The 16,752-nt window shown below is 40.5% G+C and overlaps 1 protein-coding gene across 2 annotated transcripts in view; it reads left to right on the forward strand.

Moving 5' to 3' along the window:
* ACOD1 (aconitate decarboxylase 1) overlaps window positions 1-15,513 on the forward strand; it is an 82,060-nt gene extending 66,547 nt beyond the window's left edge. The window contains exons 1-5 of one of the 2 annotated variants that reach the window (XM_043991758.1): window positions 1,639-1,650; window positions 5,436-5,597; window positions 8,757-8,846; window positions 11,716-11,921; window positions 13,240-15,513. In XM_043991758.1, the coding sequence (XP_043847693.1) occupies window positions 1,639-1,650; window positions 5,436-5,597; window positions 8,757-8,846; window positions 11,716-11,921; window positions 13,240-14,197 (1,428 nt within the window). In that variant the 3' untranslated portion in view covers window positions 14,198-15,513. Of the gene's footprint in view, window positions 1-1,638; window positions 1,651-5,435; window positions 5,598-8,756; window positions 8,847-11,715; window positions 11,922-13,239 lie in introns of those variants that run through there. The other variant, XM_043991757.1, reaches the window with a different exon arrangement.
* Window positions 15,514-16,752: the final 1,239 nt, after the last annotated feature.

The following is a 16,752-nucleotide window of genomic DNA, read 5'->3' on the forward strand; positions in this document are numbered from 1 at the left end:
GGTGGCTTACGATGTGACACAGCACAAAGATGAAAGAAGATATGTTGTATATGGGGAAGCACAAGTAGACCATGTCTATAGACTCATAAAGATGCCTCAACCCAGCCTCTGAAGGGCAACCTTTTTATCATGGCTGACTTAAATCAATCAGGGCAGCTAGGTGGTACAATGAATAAAGCACTAGCCCTGGATTCAGGAGTACCTGAGTTCAAATCCAGCTTCAGATACTTGACACTTACCAGCTGTGTGACCCTGGGCAAGTCACTTAACTCCCAGTGCCCTGCAAAAACAAGCAAACAAACAAAAAACTGTGGCAGGGTTAGAATTCTCTTTGAATGGTGGTTTACCCTCAACGACATCTCTCTTAACTGAGTTGGAGTATGGGTCAAAGCCTCTGAAGCTGTACTAGGATCACTATTTGTTGACCTGTACTAAGGGAAAGAAACACAAAGAAAAAAAGATATCTGAGGACTTGAGACCCAGTCTCTGCCTCAGTCAGTCATTCAGCCAGCATTCATTAAGTGCCTACAATTTGGCAGCTAGATGGTACAGTGGATAGAACACTGGCACTGGAGTCAGGAAAACCTGAGTTCAAATCTGACCTCAGGCACTTACTAGCTGTGTGACCCTGGTCAAGTCACTTAATCCTGTTTGGCTCAGTTTCCTCATATGTAAGATGACTTGGAGAAGAAGATGGTAAGCCACTCCAGTATATTTACCAAGAAAACCCCAAATGGGGGTCATGAAGAGTTGGACATGACTGAAATCACTCAACAACAAAAGGGCAGCTAGGTGGCAAGGTGGATAGATCAGTGGGCTTGAAATCAGGATGACATCATTTTGAGTTCAAATCTAGCCTGAATTGAACCCAACTGAAAAATGACTGAACAATTTACCAGGAACTGCATTTAGAAAGGAAAGCTCACTCGGGTTCATTGCTGTGTGTAGCTGGTGCTGGAGAGGGCAAGGGGAGAAAAATCTCTTCCCACCCCTTACTAGAAGGAGAACTGAGATTGGCTGTAACCCAACAAAATGCTTTTCTCTTTGAGCTCTTATTTGGTCTACTGAAAGAGCAGTTCCTACTGTCACCAGTCCTCTTCAACATAGCCCCCCCTTTTTTTTAGTGAGGCAATTGGGGTTAAGTGACTTGCCCATGGTCACACAGCTAGTAAGTGTTAAGTGTCTGAGGCCGGATTTGAACTCAGGTACTCCTGACTCCAGGGCCGGTGCTCTATCCACTGCGCCACCTAGCTGCCATACATAGCCCCTTTTACCTATCAAAAGAACCAAAGAAGCAACCAGGAGCCCCTGGATTTGCATGCCCCTTAGAAAATGGTCCATGGAAAGGGGCCAAGGCATAGTCCCATCCCCACACATGCTCCATAGGAAGTACTCCAAACTAATTCTGTGCTGTGTTGGGATGGGCCAAAGAGTTATAGCTCATGATGGAAGCAATAAAATGAAGATAATGAGGAAATGGGGAAATTCCTGTGTTTAGAGAAGGAAGTGACTGAGCAAAGTGAGGGGTGAGAAGAGGTGGGGGGGGCAGGGGGAAGCTACTTCTATAAAAGAAGTCTGGTACTCATTGCAGTCACTGCTCAGCTTTGTTCCTGGGATTAACCTCCTCTTTAGCTCAGAATGATTCGCAAGGTATGATTACGGTACTTTCTATTTCCTTTGGTTTGATTTTTGTCTCTTTATCCTTTTTTCTAGTTATGTAATGTTTTTGCTTTGAAAATGGCATTTTACCTTTTTTTGAAAAAATGGAAACTCTGATTTATAGATCACCCCCCAAATATTAGTTCCTCCCCCTCAAATTGTCCTTATATTTGTTTGATTTCTGCTTATATATGTATTTTCTCCCCTAATAGAATATAAGTTCCTTGAGAAAGTAGAACTTTTTCATTCTTTTTTTTCTTTGTATATTCTGTGCCTACCACAGCACCTGACACATAGTGAATATATAAAAGTATTGATTGATTGATTGAAAAATTGAATGCATCTTTTTTCTTCATCCAATACTGTAAATATAAGGGACATGGTTAATACTTCTTTAAATTGAGAAGATAAGTAGATGTGACTTGCTATTAAGAAATTAGTCAGGGGGCGGCTAGGTGGTGCAGTGGATAAAGCACCTACCCTGGATTCAGGAGGACCTGAATTCAAATCTGGCCTTGATCAATTGATACTTACTAGTTGTATGACCTTGGGCAAGTCACTTTTAATCCTCATTGCCCTGCCAAAAAAAAAAAATTTTAAAGAAATTAGTCAACTCATATGTGTAATAGGTATCATATTTCTTATCTTCTCAATGGGTGGGGGAAAGATTGGAAAGATGTAGAAAATTTAGACTTGCTGATAAAATTTTTAAATTAAAAAAAGAGATTAGTTAGCATAGTATTATTTGTTTTATACTTTGAGCATAGTTATTTATTGTTGTTTTCAGTAAACATAGGACCTGGAGTGACTGGAACCTTAGAAATCTCCTAGTTTGTCTCCTTTTTCACAGGATGTAACTGAAGTCCAAAGAACTTAAGTACTTTGCCTAAGGTCAAAAATGTAATGAATAATAAAGCCAAGATTAGAACCCAGAACCTTTGACTCTAGAACCAATGATTGATTTTCCATTTCCCCACACATTTAGCCTTCTCAGTTGCCAAGAAAAAATCAGATGCAAAAAGTTACTTTCAAGATACGTGGGGGGAGGGGGGGCAGCTAGGTGGCACAGTGGCTAGAGCACCGGCCCTGGATTCAGGAGGACCTGAGTTCAAATCTAGCCTCAGACACTTGACACTTATTAGCTGTGTGACCCTGGGCAAGTCACTTAACCCTCATTGCCCCACCAAAAAAATAAACAAATAAGTGGGAGAAAGTAAAGTGCACAAATTGTTGAAGAGTCATATATTTCTTTCTCTTTGTCTCATTTTTCTTACATTCCTGGCCATTCCCTTTAGGGCCAATAATATAAGGTTATTTGTCCTTTGGGCACATGAGATGCCTTGTAGCATAGTGCAAAATGAACTGGTGTTGGAGTCAAGGAAGAGCTGAGTTTTAATTCCATCTCTTTTATATGGTACCCATGGCCTTAGGCCAACCATTTAACTTCTCTTAGCTCTAGTTTCCTCATTGGTAAAATACAAGTGATAATACTTAATATTACCTCACAGAGTTGGGTGTGGAGGAAGCACTTTATAAACTGCTGAGTGCTATATAAATATGAATGACTCTATGATTATTTAAAGGTTTCTAAGCGGGCTTCTCTAGTACAGGGTTGGAATAGGCATATAACAACCTCCTCCAAGATCCCACTTTTGTATCTACTCTCCCACTCTCTTCCAAGTGGAATGGCCTTTTCACAAGGGAGTGAGCTACCTCTCACTGGAAGTCCTCAAGACAAGGCTGGAAAAAGACTTTTGGGAAATGTCCTAAAGGAGAATCCTACATTGAGTAGGGTTTGGACTAGACTAGATTAACCTCCTATATTCCTTCCAGCTCTAAGGTCCTATGATCCCTGTGATTGAGATTGAACGTCATCTTAGGAACATCCAACTCTTCCCCACATGGTAGTGCCATTACTGGCAGAGAAAAAAAAGGAACTGTGCACTATCACTAATTTGGTTCCAATGTGAAGATAGGCTTGGAGCTGCAGTTTTCAGAAATAGATACAGAGCTGTTGCTAAATCTCCAAAGTAGCTGTTGCAACGATCTCTTTCTCCTTTCCCATTTTAAATTTGTTTTGCAGCAATTCCTAGAGCATAAAATAGGAATGCCTCCCACTATGCCTCTCAAGGTAGCTGGTGGAATAATGGATGGAGCACTGGGCCTGGCATCAGGAAAACTTGAGTTTGGCCTTAGACTAGCTGTATGACCCAGAGCAAGTCACTTAACCTCTGTCTGCCCCAGTTTCCTCAACTGTAAAATGGGAATAATGATAGCTCCTTTCCCACAAAGTCATTGTGAGGATCAAATGTCTGTTGTGGTTGTTCAGTTATGTCTGCCTCTGTGTCTCTAGTTGGGGTTGTCTTGGCAAAGATACTGGAGTGGTTTGCCATTTCCTTCTTGAGTTCATTTTATAGATAAGGAAACTGAACAAACAGGGTTAAGTGACTTGCCCAGGGTCACACAGCTCCTAAGTATCTGAGGCCAGATTTGAACTCAAATCTTCCTGACTTCAGTGCTGGTGTTCTATCCACTGCAGCACCTAGCTAGCCTCAAATCAAATGAGATATTTGTAAACAGGTGCTGAGCACAGTGCCTGGCACAGAGTACTCACTATATAAATGTTCATTCCCTCCCTCTCTTCCCCTGGTGTAGTGAAAAGAACATTGGCTCAGGAGTCTGAGGACCTGAGTTCGAATTTAACTCCCATTTTACTCCATTCAGCCTCAGTGTCTTCATATGTAAAATGAGATGGCCTCCTATCTATCTATGATCTATGATCTTTTAACGTTTTGCCCCCAGGCTCATCCAGGAGACTTCACTGTGAAAATCTCAACACAATAGCTTCCATTATCAAAACTTCAAAAAAAAAAATTAACTCATCATGTAACAACAAAAGACACAGTGTCCTATGTATAGTAGGTGATTAAAAAACACCTCTTTAATGAAAATGTTGGAGACACCTGGATCATATTTAGATAATCTGGAGTGGAGACAAGTTGGTGGACAAGATTCTTAGATCAAGAATAGTCAATCATTGGGATCAGGGCCATTTGTGTTGCTGTTCCCCTCATTGGCTTCAGAGAGATCGGACAATGTATGGGGGTGGGGTTTGGCATGGAATGCTCAGTAATGCAGGTATACCTCATTGGAAAAACTGGCATGTTCTTAAAAAACTACATGCAACTCAAAGGAATTTGAACTCTGAATAATTACACTATCCAATCTTGGTCCCAAACAATAGCTAATGAAGCATACATCCTTTCTCCTGTCAGGGAGACAGGAGGGATATGCCACATCCAAAAATGGTTGTGATTTAAAATCAAAGGGCATAAGTAAAACTTGTTTTTGAAAAGTTTGCAAATCAAATCTTATTTTAACTTCATTTTTTAAAAAGAAGTTAACATTTAAAACCTTGTCATGGTTCTTTTTGTAATAGACTTTTGTGAAATAGAGATAATTATAATTATTCCTCAATCTGTTTTGTAAGGATTCAGCAGCTTGAGAAATAGAAAATACATGAGACATCTAGGATCAAGTCTCGGCTCTTTCATAGCCATCTGGGGGGCCCCAGACAAGTGCCTGCATCAATTGGTGCCCAAGGCACCTTCTTTGTAAGAGGAGGACACTGGAATCAGTGATTTCTATGGTTGTTTCCAGCACTCAGATTCAGAGTCACATCTACAAATAAAAATGCTAAGTTCTCTTGCAGGAAGTAAATATGGAAGTATAAATGCACAATATCTGCTGCTAATTGAAAAATCTTTTCTTTTAAGTCTGTCACAGAAAGTTTTGCCAGTGTCATCCATGGTCTAAATGTGGGGCATCTGACGGACCGAGTCATTCAGAGAAGCAAGAGGATGATCTTGGATACTCTGGGCGTTGGTCTACTAGGAACCACCACCGAAGTCTTCCACAAAACCACACAATATAGTAAAGTAAGAGTCCAATAAGTATAGATTATAGGTACAAGTGTGCCTGATAATCAATGGAATGTCATGTAACATAACATAGCATGATATCATATGGGATATGATAATTGTTGTTGGTCTTTCATTCTTGAAGAGGACCATGACATCGGGGTAATGTCATGACTTGCATTGAATTGGATTTAGGTGAGGGAGGGCTGTACAAGGTAACCAACCTTACTCTCTCCTCCAGAGCCATCTGGTCCCAGTGGTAAGATATACATCAGGATGACTGGAGATGGCCCCAGATGTTTAAGGCAATTGGGGTTAAGTGACTTGCCCAGGGTCACACAGCTAGTAGATGTCTGAGGTGAGATTTGAACTCAGGTCCTCTTGACTCCAGGGCCAGTGCTCTATCTACTTCACCACCTAGCTGTTCCTGATATGATATGATATTATGACATAATACAGAGAGGTAGGATATTATAGCAGATAGGGAGCCAACTAGACCGATAGTCATGTCCAACCTCTGATACATGCTGTGTGACCATTGGCAAATCACAACTTCTCAGTGCCAAAGGAAATGTTCTACCTTTTCCCAAAAGCCTTACCCTGTTCCTAACTTTCTTGTTACTATCAAAGGCCCCACTATCCACTGAGTGACCCTAGCTTGCAAACAAGGAGTCACCTTAGACGGCTTGCTCTTTCTCACTCCCCCATCTCCAATCTGTTGCCAAGTTCTGCAGATTCCACCATCACGACATCTCTCCTCTATGGGTCCTCTTCTCTCCTTTGGCACAACCATCACCCTGGTGAAGGATCTCATCATGCCTGGACTACAACTATAGCTTTCTGGTTGTTCTCCCTGCCCCAAGTCTCTTCCCTCTGCAACTCATCCTCTACTTGGCTTTCAAAGTGATCTTCTTAGTGCCAGTATTTCCTATTCAGTAAACTGCAGTGACTTCCTATCACCTCTAAGATCTCAGATCTTCCTGATTCCAAACCCAGCTTTCTATCCACCCTACTAACAGCTGCCTCCAACAGCACCTTCCCATGCTTCCCAATTCTGAATGTCTTTGTTCTGGTGATTATCTCCAACTATATATCTTGTATACATGTTGTCTCTTCCCATTAAATTGTGGGCTTCTGGAGAGCAAGGACTGTTTCTGCCTTTGTGTCCTGAGCACTTATCACAGTGCCTGGTATCACATAATTGGTACCAAAGGGGGGCAGCTAGGTGGCACAGTGGATAAAGCACTGGCCCTGGATTCAGAAGGACCTGAGTTCAAAGCCAGTCTCAGACACTTGACACTTACTTGCTGTGTGACCCTGGGCAAGTCACTTAACCCCCATTGCCCCACCAAAACAAAACAAAACAAAAAAATAAAATAATTGGTACCAAAGAAAAACTTGTTAACTCTAAGGCTATAAATTTCAGACAAGTTGCTAAGAAGTTTATATAATTTCTCTCCACCAATGAAATCACGGGTCTAGACAAAAACCATTCATACATATCTGGCTAAATATATTGTGTGTATACACACAACACATATAAGATATGTAACATGCATATATATATATATATATACACATGAACATATATGCATATATGTGTCTGTGTGTACATATACACACAGACACATCCATACAGTGTGTCACAAAACTCTTAATGGAGTTTTAAGCTTTAATAGCTTAAACACACACATATAGTACAGATCCATGATAGATACAAGTTTAGTTATGATATAGCAAAAAATATAGGGTGGGCCAAAAGTCGTGGTGTTTTAATACCTTTTTGACAATTATTTTTCTTTATGTTTTGCCATTTATAGGATTTGATTTTTCACACAATAAAAATTCATTTCCTATATACTGTATATAATACTATGGTATTGTAAATTTAAAACAAAAAATAAAGGAGTTATTAAATATTGAAAACCCTCTATGATTTTTGGCCCCCCCATTCAACATATAGAGTAAAAATAATAAACATGCATATGATATAGACACATATAGAGTATGTGTATATACAGAAAAATAATGAATTTTGTTTATGTTATAGAAACATATCTACAGTAGTAATAATAAATATAATACATATATAATACAATAATATAACATTATACAATAACATAATAATTATTTGTCATTTAGACATAAATATGTCTGGCATATTTATAATAAATTTTGTATCACAGAGATATGTTTACCTAATATGGGCATTTGGAGTATTTTTTTTTACCAGACTTCTGACTTCATAGCTGGTATCTTTGTACCTCAGAATCCTTAAAGGGTTGCTTAACGAGTATATCTGTGAAGTATACATTATATGTGTGTATATGTATACATATACATACATGCACATATATTTCTATATATAGTTACCTGCATATTTATAATAACATATCATATAATATCATTGACAATATGCCTGTAATAAATATAATATTTTTAGAGTCACCATGGCACAATAGATAGTGAGCTGGTCTGAGTCAAGAAGACTTGGGTCCAAGTCTCACTTCTGGCACAAAATGGAAGTTTGACCCAGGGCAATCACTTAGCCTCTAAGTGTTCCATGCCAGCCTCTGAAACTAAATTGCAGAGCAATCTCCAATAGTAGGGGAAAGTTCCTCACACTGATAAAACCACAAATCTAGGGGCAGCTAGGTGGTGCAGTGGATAAAGCACTGGTCCTCGATTCAGGAGGACCTGAGTTCAAATCCAGGACTCAGACAGTTGACACTAGCTATGTGATCTTGGGCAAGTCACTTAACCCTCATTGCCCTGCCCCCCCCAAAAAAGAACCCACAAATCTAATTAAAACACACACATATACATATAATACATATAATAAAAAACATATCCAGTAGGTATAAATGTCTAGGGTCATCACTTTAGAACTGAAAGTTTTAAAGAAAGGAATGTTCAGATAAGTCAAATCTCTGTCCCTCAGAGTTTTTCTGCATCAGGAACTTTTATGAGATTATGACAGTCTTCTCCAATCTACATGTGAAGGAGGAGTTGTGCGATCCTCTGGGCCAAAGAAAAAGAAATTTACAGAATGTGATTTACATTTCTCATCAAGATTTGTTAGAATAATGACCCCAAACATTAAAGAGGAAGGAGAAAGCAAGAGAGAGAGAGATCTTGACCTTATGCCTCAACTTGATTCTTCTCTTTTTGTTCCAGATCTATAGTTCTGACATGGCCAGCTGCGTCTGGGGACATCCAGACCTCAAGTTGCCACCCACCCACGCTGCTTTCGTGAATGGAGTAGCTGTAAGGATCTTTATGCAACTTTTCAAATCTCAGATATTCAGTATCACCAGTTTTGTCTTTGTGGTGTCTAAAGCTTTTAAAATGAGTCCTTTTAGAAACTTCATAGAATAAAATTATCTATGAGCAGATGAAGCCAAGGACTTGGGGGAAGTACACAACACCCAGCTATGAGTCTAGACTCTCCCCAGGAGACCCTCCTCTGTGGCAAAAGATACAGGACACCTTCATCTTTTAGGAAAAATAAGACAGATACACACTTAGTAATAACCATAAAAGGAAACCTAAGATAAACTTACTGTGAGTGATATTGACACTGTTAGACAATTTCAGAATGGGAAGAGAACATTTTCAGCAGCAGTAATCAGAGAAAACTGCGTGAAAGAATGAGCATTTAAGCTTGGCTTTGAAGGGTTTTGATAGGTAGAAACTTGGAGAGTATGTCAAAGGAACAGAAAGGGAGTAATAGTGCATCCATCAAGTGCTAGCATTGCAATCAGAAAACCTTGATCCCGATACTGCTTCAGACGCATACAAGTCTTTTAACCTCTAAAAAACCCATATTTTCTTCATCTGTAAGATTGGCATGACAATACTTGTGCTACCTAACTTTCCTCGCAACAACTCAGGGTGGTTGTGAGGAAAACACTTCACACACAGCATTATATAAATATGATTTATGATATTACATCATAGTATATTGTTGACAAAACAGCAATTAAAGGAATTTGATTGGAGGTTAATTTTTATGGGGAAGAAGTTGGAAGCAAAACTAGAAAGGTAGGTTAGGGCCAGATAATGGAAAGTCTTGAATGCTGGGATACATAATCTAGACTTTACTTGGAAAGTACTGGAGAGCTACTGAAGATTTTTTTTTAGCAGGAAACTGAAATATTCAAAGCTATAGTTTAAGGAGATGTCAGGACAGCCTAGAGGTGTGAAGAGCCTGAAATCAGGAACACGAATTACAAGACTTCTTCAGTGGGCCAAACATGAGCTATTGTGGCTGAGCAGTGCAGTAACTATGGAAGAGAAGGAGGGGTTGCTAGGTGGTGCAGTGGATAGAGCACCAGCCCTGGAGTCAGGAGGACGTGAGTTCAAATGCGGCCTCAGACACTTGACACTTACTAGCTGTGTGACCTTGGGCAAGTCACTTAACCCCAATTGCCTCACCCCCCAAAAAAAAGTTTTTAGAAAAAGAAAGAAAAGAAGGGATGAGTGAAAGATTACTGATGCAGAAATAGCAGGCTTTTTCAATTAACTTGATGTGAGAGGTGAGGGAAGGGGAAAAGTCGAAGATAACTGTTATACAGGGCTTCAGTCCTGCATGAACTGAGAACTGAGAAGGGGGAGTCACTTTAAGGGAGAAAATAGTGAGCTCAGTTTTATATATGTCGAGTTGCAGATAACATCAGGACATTCAGTGGAAAGATGCAGGAAGAATTTGGAAATGAAACAAATTAAGCATGACAATATCCACAAAGATTTTAGTTGAGAAGACAGTGTTTGGAGTTGGAATTGTTTGGCCTAGAAGAAAAACTACCGGGACAGCTAGGTGGAGCAGTGGATAAAGCACTGGCCCTGGATTCGGGAGGACCTAAGTTCAAATCCGGTCTCAGACATTTGACACTTACTAGCTGTGTGACCCTGGGCAAGTCACTTAACCCTCATTGCCCCCAGCAAAAAAAAAAAAAAAGAAAAAAGAAAAGAAAAACTGCTTGTTTCCTTTCTCTGCATGTGGATATTCCTTCCCACCTCTTCCCTTCAATTCTTTATGTCTATACCAGTAGAACAAAGGAGCCTTTGAGGTATCCTGGGCAACTATCCATGAGTGAATGGAATGCTGCTTCTGACTTTTGAACCCCCTAATGCTATCATTTATTTCCACTGTGCCCAGGGTAATCTATGAGTGGCATGGTTTCATTTTTATGTCTGTTTTAGGGAAGTTTAATAATATACTTTCCAGAAAAAAATCTCTTTGGTTCCTTCAAGTCCCCAGATAGATCTCTTTCCCTCCTCTTCCCCTCTCTTTACATTTCCCTCCCTTTCTCCTCCTCTGCTCCCACCTCTCTTTCTCCATGTCCCCCTACCTCTTTTCTTCCTTCTACTTCTCTCTTCATTCTTACCTCTCTAGCCTACCTGTTTCCCCCTCTCTCTATCTCTCTCTGTTCTCTCTCTCTCTCTCTGTGTCTCTGTCTCTGTCTCTCTCCCTCCTGCTCTCGCTCTCTCCTTCTCTCTCCGAATTTTAATCTCCCTCTCAGCTGCCTTTGAGTAAATTAAATACATATAGCCCAATAACATTTTGGGGTTAACTACAGATTTATCTTAATACTTAAGAGACTATGTGAGTTGTAAGGAAGAAATACAGACACTTTAAATAAATATACGTAAGCTTTAGGAGCTTATATACACTATTTCAGGTGCTTATAATTCCACAGCTTATAATTATAATTCAGGTGCTTATAATTCCACAGCTACTAAACATATGATACAAAAGTTGAACCCAGGTTTTCTAAACCCCATGCTGCCCAGACCATGCTCCTTCCTCAAATCTTAATGAAAATAGGGGCGGCTGGGTGGTGCAGTGGTTAGAGCACCGGCCCTGGAGTCAGGAGTGCCTGAGTTCAAATCCAGCCTCAGACCTTAACACTTACTACCTGTGTGACCCTGGGCAAGTTACTTGGCCCCAGTTGCCTCACTTAAAAACAAAAACAAACAAAAAAAACTTAATGAAAATATAGAAAACCTAAGATAAAATCTCATCTCTGACCAAGTTATCTTTTTCTCTGTTGTTTTTAGTCCATTGGAATCGAAGGGAACTGAATCTGTGTGTATGTGTGTGTGTGTGTGTGTTTTTTCCTCTCCTACAAAGGTACACTCAATGGACTTTGATGATACATGGCACCCTGCTACACATCCTTCAGGGACAGTACTTCCCGTCCTTTTGGCATTATCAGAAGCCTTACCTCAAAATCCCAGGGTATCTGGACTTGATCTGCTGCTGGCTTTCAATGTTGGGATTGAAGTACAAGGCCGATTAATGCATTTCTCCAGGGAAGCCAGTGACATACCAAAGAGGTATGGAGAGAATTTGTCCCAGAGTTGGGCAAAGAATTGCCTCATTCTTTGTTTCATTTATAAAATAGTTGGTGCTTTTAGGGCTCTGAAGGAGTCTAACTCACCCAAGAGATCAAATCTATCTAATACAAAAAGACGAATTTTACCTCAAGGTAATATTTTTAGCCACTATTCTGGTCTTATTTATCAAACAAGATCAGCTGTTAGCAAGTACTGACATAGAGTAAGCACTTAAAAATGCTTATTAACTGATTGACTCATTCACCTGACCATCATAAATTCTACTGCACTTAGGGTGATTGCTGGTGAAATGCAGACTTTCTTTTGGTTCTTCAAGAGTGGGTAATCCCCAGGTCTATTTCTCTCTGGGTGGCTACACTTTCTCATTAACCGAAGGGCGAGATCAATGAGATTTACCCAGTGAGAACAACTCTGAGGTTTCTTACTTACCAGAAAACCTTCCCCTACTTTTGAACTTGCTACATTTTACTGAGCCCTAGTCATGTGCCCATACTAGAATTACTCCCCATTATAATCAAATGTGGGGATACTGTATGTGGTGTTTTGCTCTTCATAAGAGAAATAAGTATTCTATAATAGAAAATCCATCTCACAGCTGGAGACCCATAGCTTCTCCAAAACCAAGTATTCCCCCAGTGTATAAGCATGCTCTCTACTGAGAAGTTGCAGGAAAGACACAGTTCAATTTATTTAGACTCCCCACAACCATACTTCCAGCATGCAGGGAGAGAAGTAAAGGGAATATGACATAGTTCGCATCTGTCAACTCATAGCATCTAGTAGAGCCAGTCATTAGATGAAGGAATGCTAGATCTAGGTCTCATCTCTTTCTCATGGCATGACAGATGGTGTCGAAGGACCTCTGGAGCAGAAGGAACCTCCTACAACCAGTGTTTTTCCATATAGTGACCTGTCCTTGGCAGGTAGCTCCAACTGCCTTCTGCCAAGGCTAACTGTGGAATGGGACAGCGGTAGGCAAGAGAAGACCAGACTAAAATACCCTCATCATTGTGCCCCCACTTTGTACCTTCCCATTGACTGTCCTGTCTCATTTCCTTCTGAGATGATCCCTGGGGCCTACTTGCTAGAATTAATGCCCAAACCCCAAGTCAAATTCTCCAGAAATGTTTATTTCACCACATATTTGAACATGCAAGAGTAAAAGATAATATTGGCTCACCTTTCTAAGCCACTCCCTGCCCTGTGTCTTCATAATCCCATGCAAGAGCCATCAATGTGCCATAAGCCTCTCTAATGCACTATGGTTAACCGTCCTGTCCTGTGCTCTTCTTTTCAGATTCCATCCACCAAAAGTTGTGGGCACTCTGGGCAGTGCTGCTGCTGCAGCCAAGTTTTTAGGACTTGACCGGACAAAGTGCAGAGAGGCCATGGCTATTGCTGTTTCCTATGCAGGGGGACCCATGGCAAATGCTGCCACACAGACCAAACCTCTCCATGTTGGCAATGCAGCCAGGAATGGGTTAGAAGCTACTTTCCTGGCTTTGCTGGGCCTTCAAGGGAACCAGGAGATCTTGGACAAAGAGGCAGGGTTTGGGGCCTTCTATTCCAACTATGCCCCACAAGCCCTACCAACTCTGGAATCTTACACTTTGCTGCTGGACAAACAAGACATAGCCACCAAGCGCTTCCCTGCCCACTTAGGAACACACTGGGTTGCAGATGCAGCTGCTTCTGTGAGGAAGCACTTGCTCCCCACTGACAGGATCAAAAGAATTGTTCTCAGAATCCCTGATGTCAAATATGTGAATAGACCTTTCCCAGTTTCAGAGCATGAAGCCCGACACTCCTTCCAGTTCGCTGCCTGTACTGTGTTGCTTGATGGTGGCATCTCAGTCCAGTCATTTCACAAAAGCCAAATTGACAGGCCTCAGATATGGGAGTTACTTGATAAAGTCGAGTTGGAGTACCCTCCTGACAATCACCCTAACTTTGATACACTCTACTGTGAGGTGAGTGTCAACCTTGAGAATGGCAATACCTTCACAGAACGATGTGATGCTTTCTATGGTCACTGGAGGAAACCGCTGAGCCAGGAAGACTTAGAAGAAAAATTTAGAGCCAATTCTTCCACTGTGCTCCCCTCTGAGTCAGTAGAAGGCATTATAAAAACAGTGAACAGATTAGAAGACATAGAGGATTGTTCTTTGTTAACCACATTTTTAAAGGGGCCTCATCTACCAAAGAAGACTTCAAAATGCACTCGGCGGCTTCTCTCCACCCATAGCTTCTCCTGATACTTCCAAAGGACTGAAGGGTTTTGACACTGTAAAGATTCATTGAATCATAAATTCAGAACTAGAAGGGCCCTTGGAGGTCATTAAGCACACCCCCCCATTTTACAGATGAGTAAACTGAGGCATATAGAGGTTATTTGCCCAGGGTCACACAATTAGTAAGTGTCTGAGATAGGATTTGAACTTGGATCTTTTTGACTCCAGGCATAGCAATCTATCCACACTACCTCCCAGCTGCTGTGATTTAGTTATTGCTTTCAAAAGGAAAGCACCTGAAACTTAGTTTCCCTAATGTGGTTCCCTATCAATCAACATATTAAATAAAAAATGTTAAATCAGGCAAGAAAAACCCAATTCAGATGCAGGTCTCACCAGATATATATGGAAATAGAAAGTTGATCTTGCTCTGTCAAAAGCAAGGCAACATGAAAAATTTCCAAGACAACAGAAGAAAGTTGCAAGACACTCATATGATCACAGAATCATAAACCTGAAGCTACAAGGGACCTCAGAATGCATCTAGGCCAAAACTCCTCATTTTACAACTGAGGAAACTGAGGCCCAGGGAGTATGTTACTTGCCTAAGGTCATACAGGTAGTGAGTGTCAGAGGCAGGAAGGCTAAATAAAACTTAGTCCAGGAGTGCCTTGCCAGCAAATTTAGCCACTTCTAAATAATTATTGACTGATGGACTTTCAGGAGCTCTGTATCAGAGAAATGTCAGCACAATAAACTATTTCTTAACCCTAGGGAAGAGTTCTACAGCCTCCTCCACCAAGAGATTTCTTAATCAGTCCCCACGCTTACCCTCCCCAGAACTCTATGATGATGTAAAATAGAAAAAATGTCAGCTTCACTATTGAGATTGTATCAAGGTATACTCATTTGACAGGAGAAATTGGTAGCCAGACTCAGAGGTGCACATGTTTAGAACTGATAAGCTAGAAAGAATTGGAAATCGAGGGGGTGCTCATCAATTGGGGAATAGCTGAATTAAATTGAGGCATGTGATTATGATGAAATACTATTGTGCTACAAGAAATGATGAGAAGAATGCTCTCAGAAAAACCAGGAAAGACTTACATGAGTCGATACAAAGTGAAATGTACTGTGAACAAAGTAACAGCAATACTGTTAGATCAGCTGTGAATGACAACTATTCTCAGCAATACGATGATCCAAGCAAGACAACACTGAAAGACTTCTGATGAGAAATGATATCCATCCCCAGAGAAAGAACTGATGGTGTCTGAATTGAAGCATAATTTTTTAACTTTATTTTTTCTTGAGTTTTTTTGTCTTTTTCCTTTCACAAAATGACTAATATGGAAAGGTTTTGCATGATTACATAAGTATAACTTATATTGAATTGCCTGCCTTCTTAAAGGGCGCGGGGTGGGGGAAGAAGGAAGAAAATTTGGAACACACAGTCTTAAAATGGGTGTTAAAATTGTTTTTACATGTAATTGGGGAAAAATAAAATGCTAAATTAAAAAAAATTAATACAGTTACACACACACACACACACACACACATGAACTGATAAGCCAGGTAACAAGGTCTGGAAGAGATTGTGCAAAGCATCAGATAAGCAAGTAGTCAGGAACTATCAATTCATGGAGAACTTTGGCAAAAATCAGTTAACATTTTTATTCTCTTCCACCTATAAAGGTTGACATTTAATTACTGTAAAGTGTAGCCATGCCTCTAGACTGATTTTGTCTACTCTAAAAATACTGATGATGTACTTGATAAAGATACCTTGTGTAGACACTCTAAGCACATTCTCACTCTCAATAGTTACATGCTCTTTTTGCATGTTCATTTACACTTAGTTTACATTTGTATTCTTTCGTCTTTGTGTGTTTTTTTTTATACTAGTCACTATGTTCTTAAAGAGGTCAAAGCCCTGGTCGCAGTCACCAGTTGATCCACACAAGAGAGGCAAAAAACTAAGTCCCCACCCTCAAAGACTTCACATTTCAATGAGAGACAACATGCAAATAACTAGATATTTATAAGATAAACATAATGTAAATGGAATGCAATCTCAAAGGGGAAGACACTACCAGTGGAGAAGACTTAAAAAGGCCTTCTGAAGGAGAGATTTAAGCTGAATCTTTAAAAAAGCCAATTAGAGACAGCTAGATAGCAAAGTGGATAAAGCGCTGGTCTTGGAATCAGGAGGACCTGAGGTCAAATCCAGCCTCAGACACTTGACACTAGCTGTGTGACCCTGGGCAATTCACTCAACCCTCACTGCCCTACCAAAAAAAAAAAAAAGCCAAGAAAGTCAGGAGGTGGAGAGGAGAAGGGAGGGCATTCCAGATATGGGGGACAGCCAGTGAAAAGATAGTCATGGAAGTGTCCAAAGGACAACATGTCAAATAGAGAGTAAGTTATTCCATCAAATGTGGCAAGCATTATGATCTATGACGTTAAAAGACCTGGAAATGGGGGCAGCTAGATGGTGCAGTGGATAGAGCACCAGCCCTGGAGTCAGGAGTACCTGAGTTTAAATCCGGCCTCAGACACTTAACACTTACTGGCTGTGT

This window comes from Dromiciops gliroides, chromosome 3, assembly GCF_019393635.1.
Source record: "Dromiciops gliroides isolate mDroGli1 chromosome 3, mDroGli1.pri, whole genome shotgun sequence".
In the NCBI taxonomy this organism is placed as follows: domain Eukaryota; kingdom Metazoa; phylum Chordata; class Mammalia; order Microbiotheria; family Microbiotheriidae; genus Dromiciops; species Dromiciops gliroides.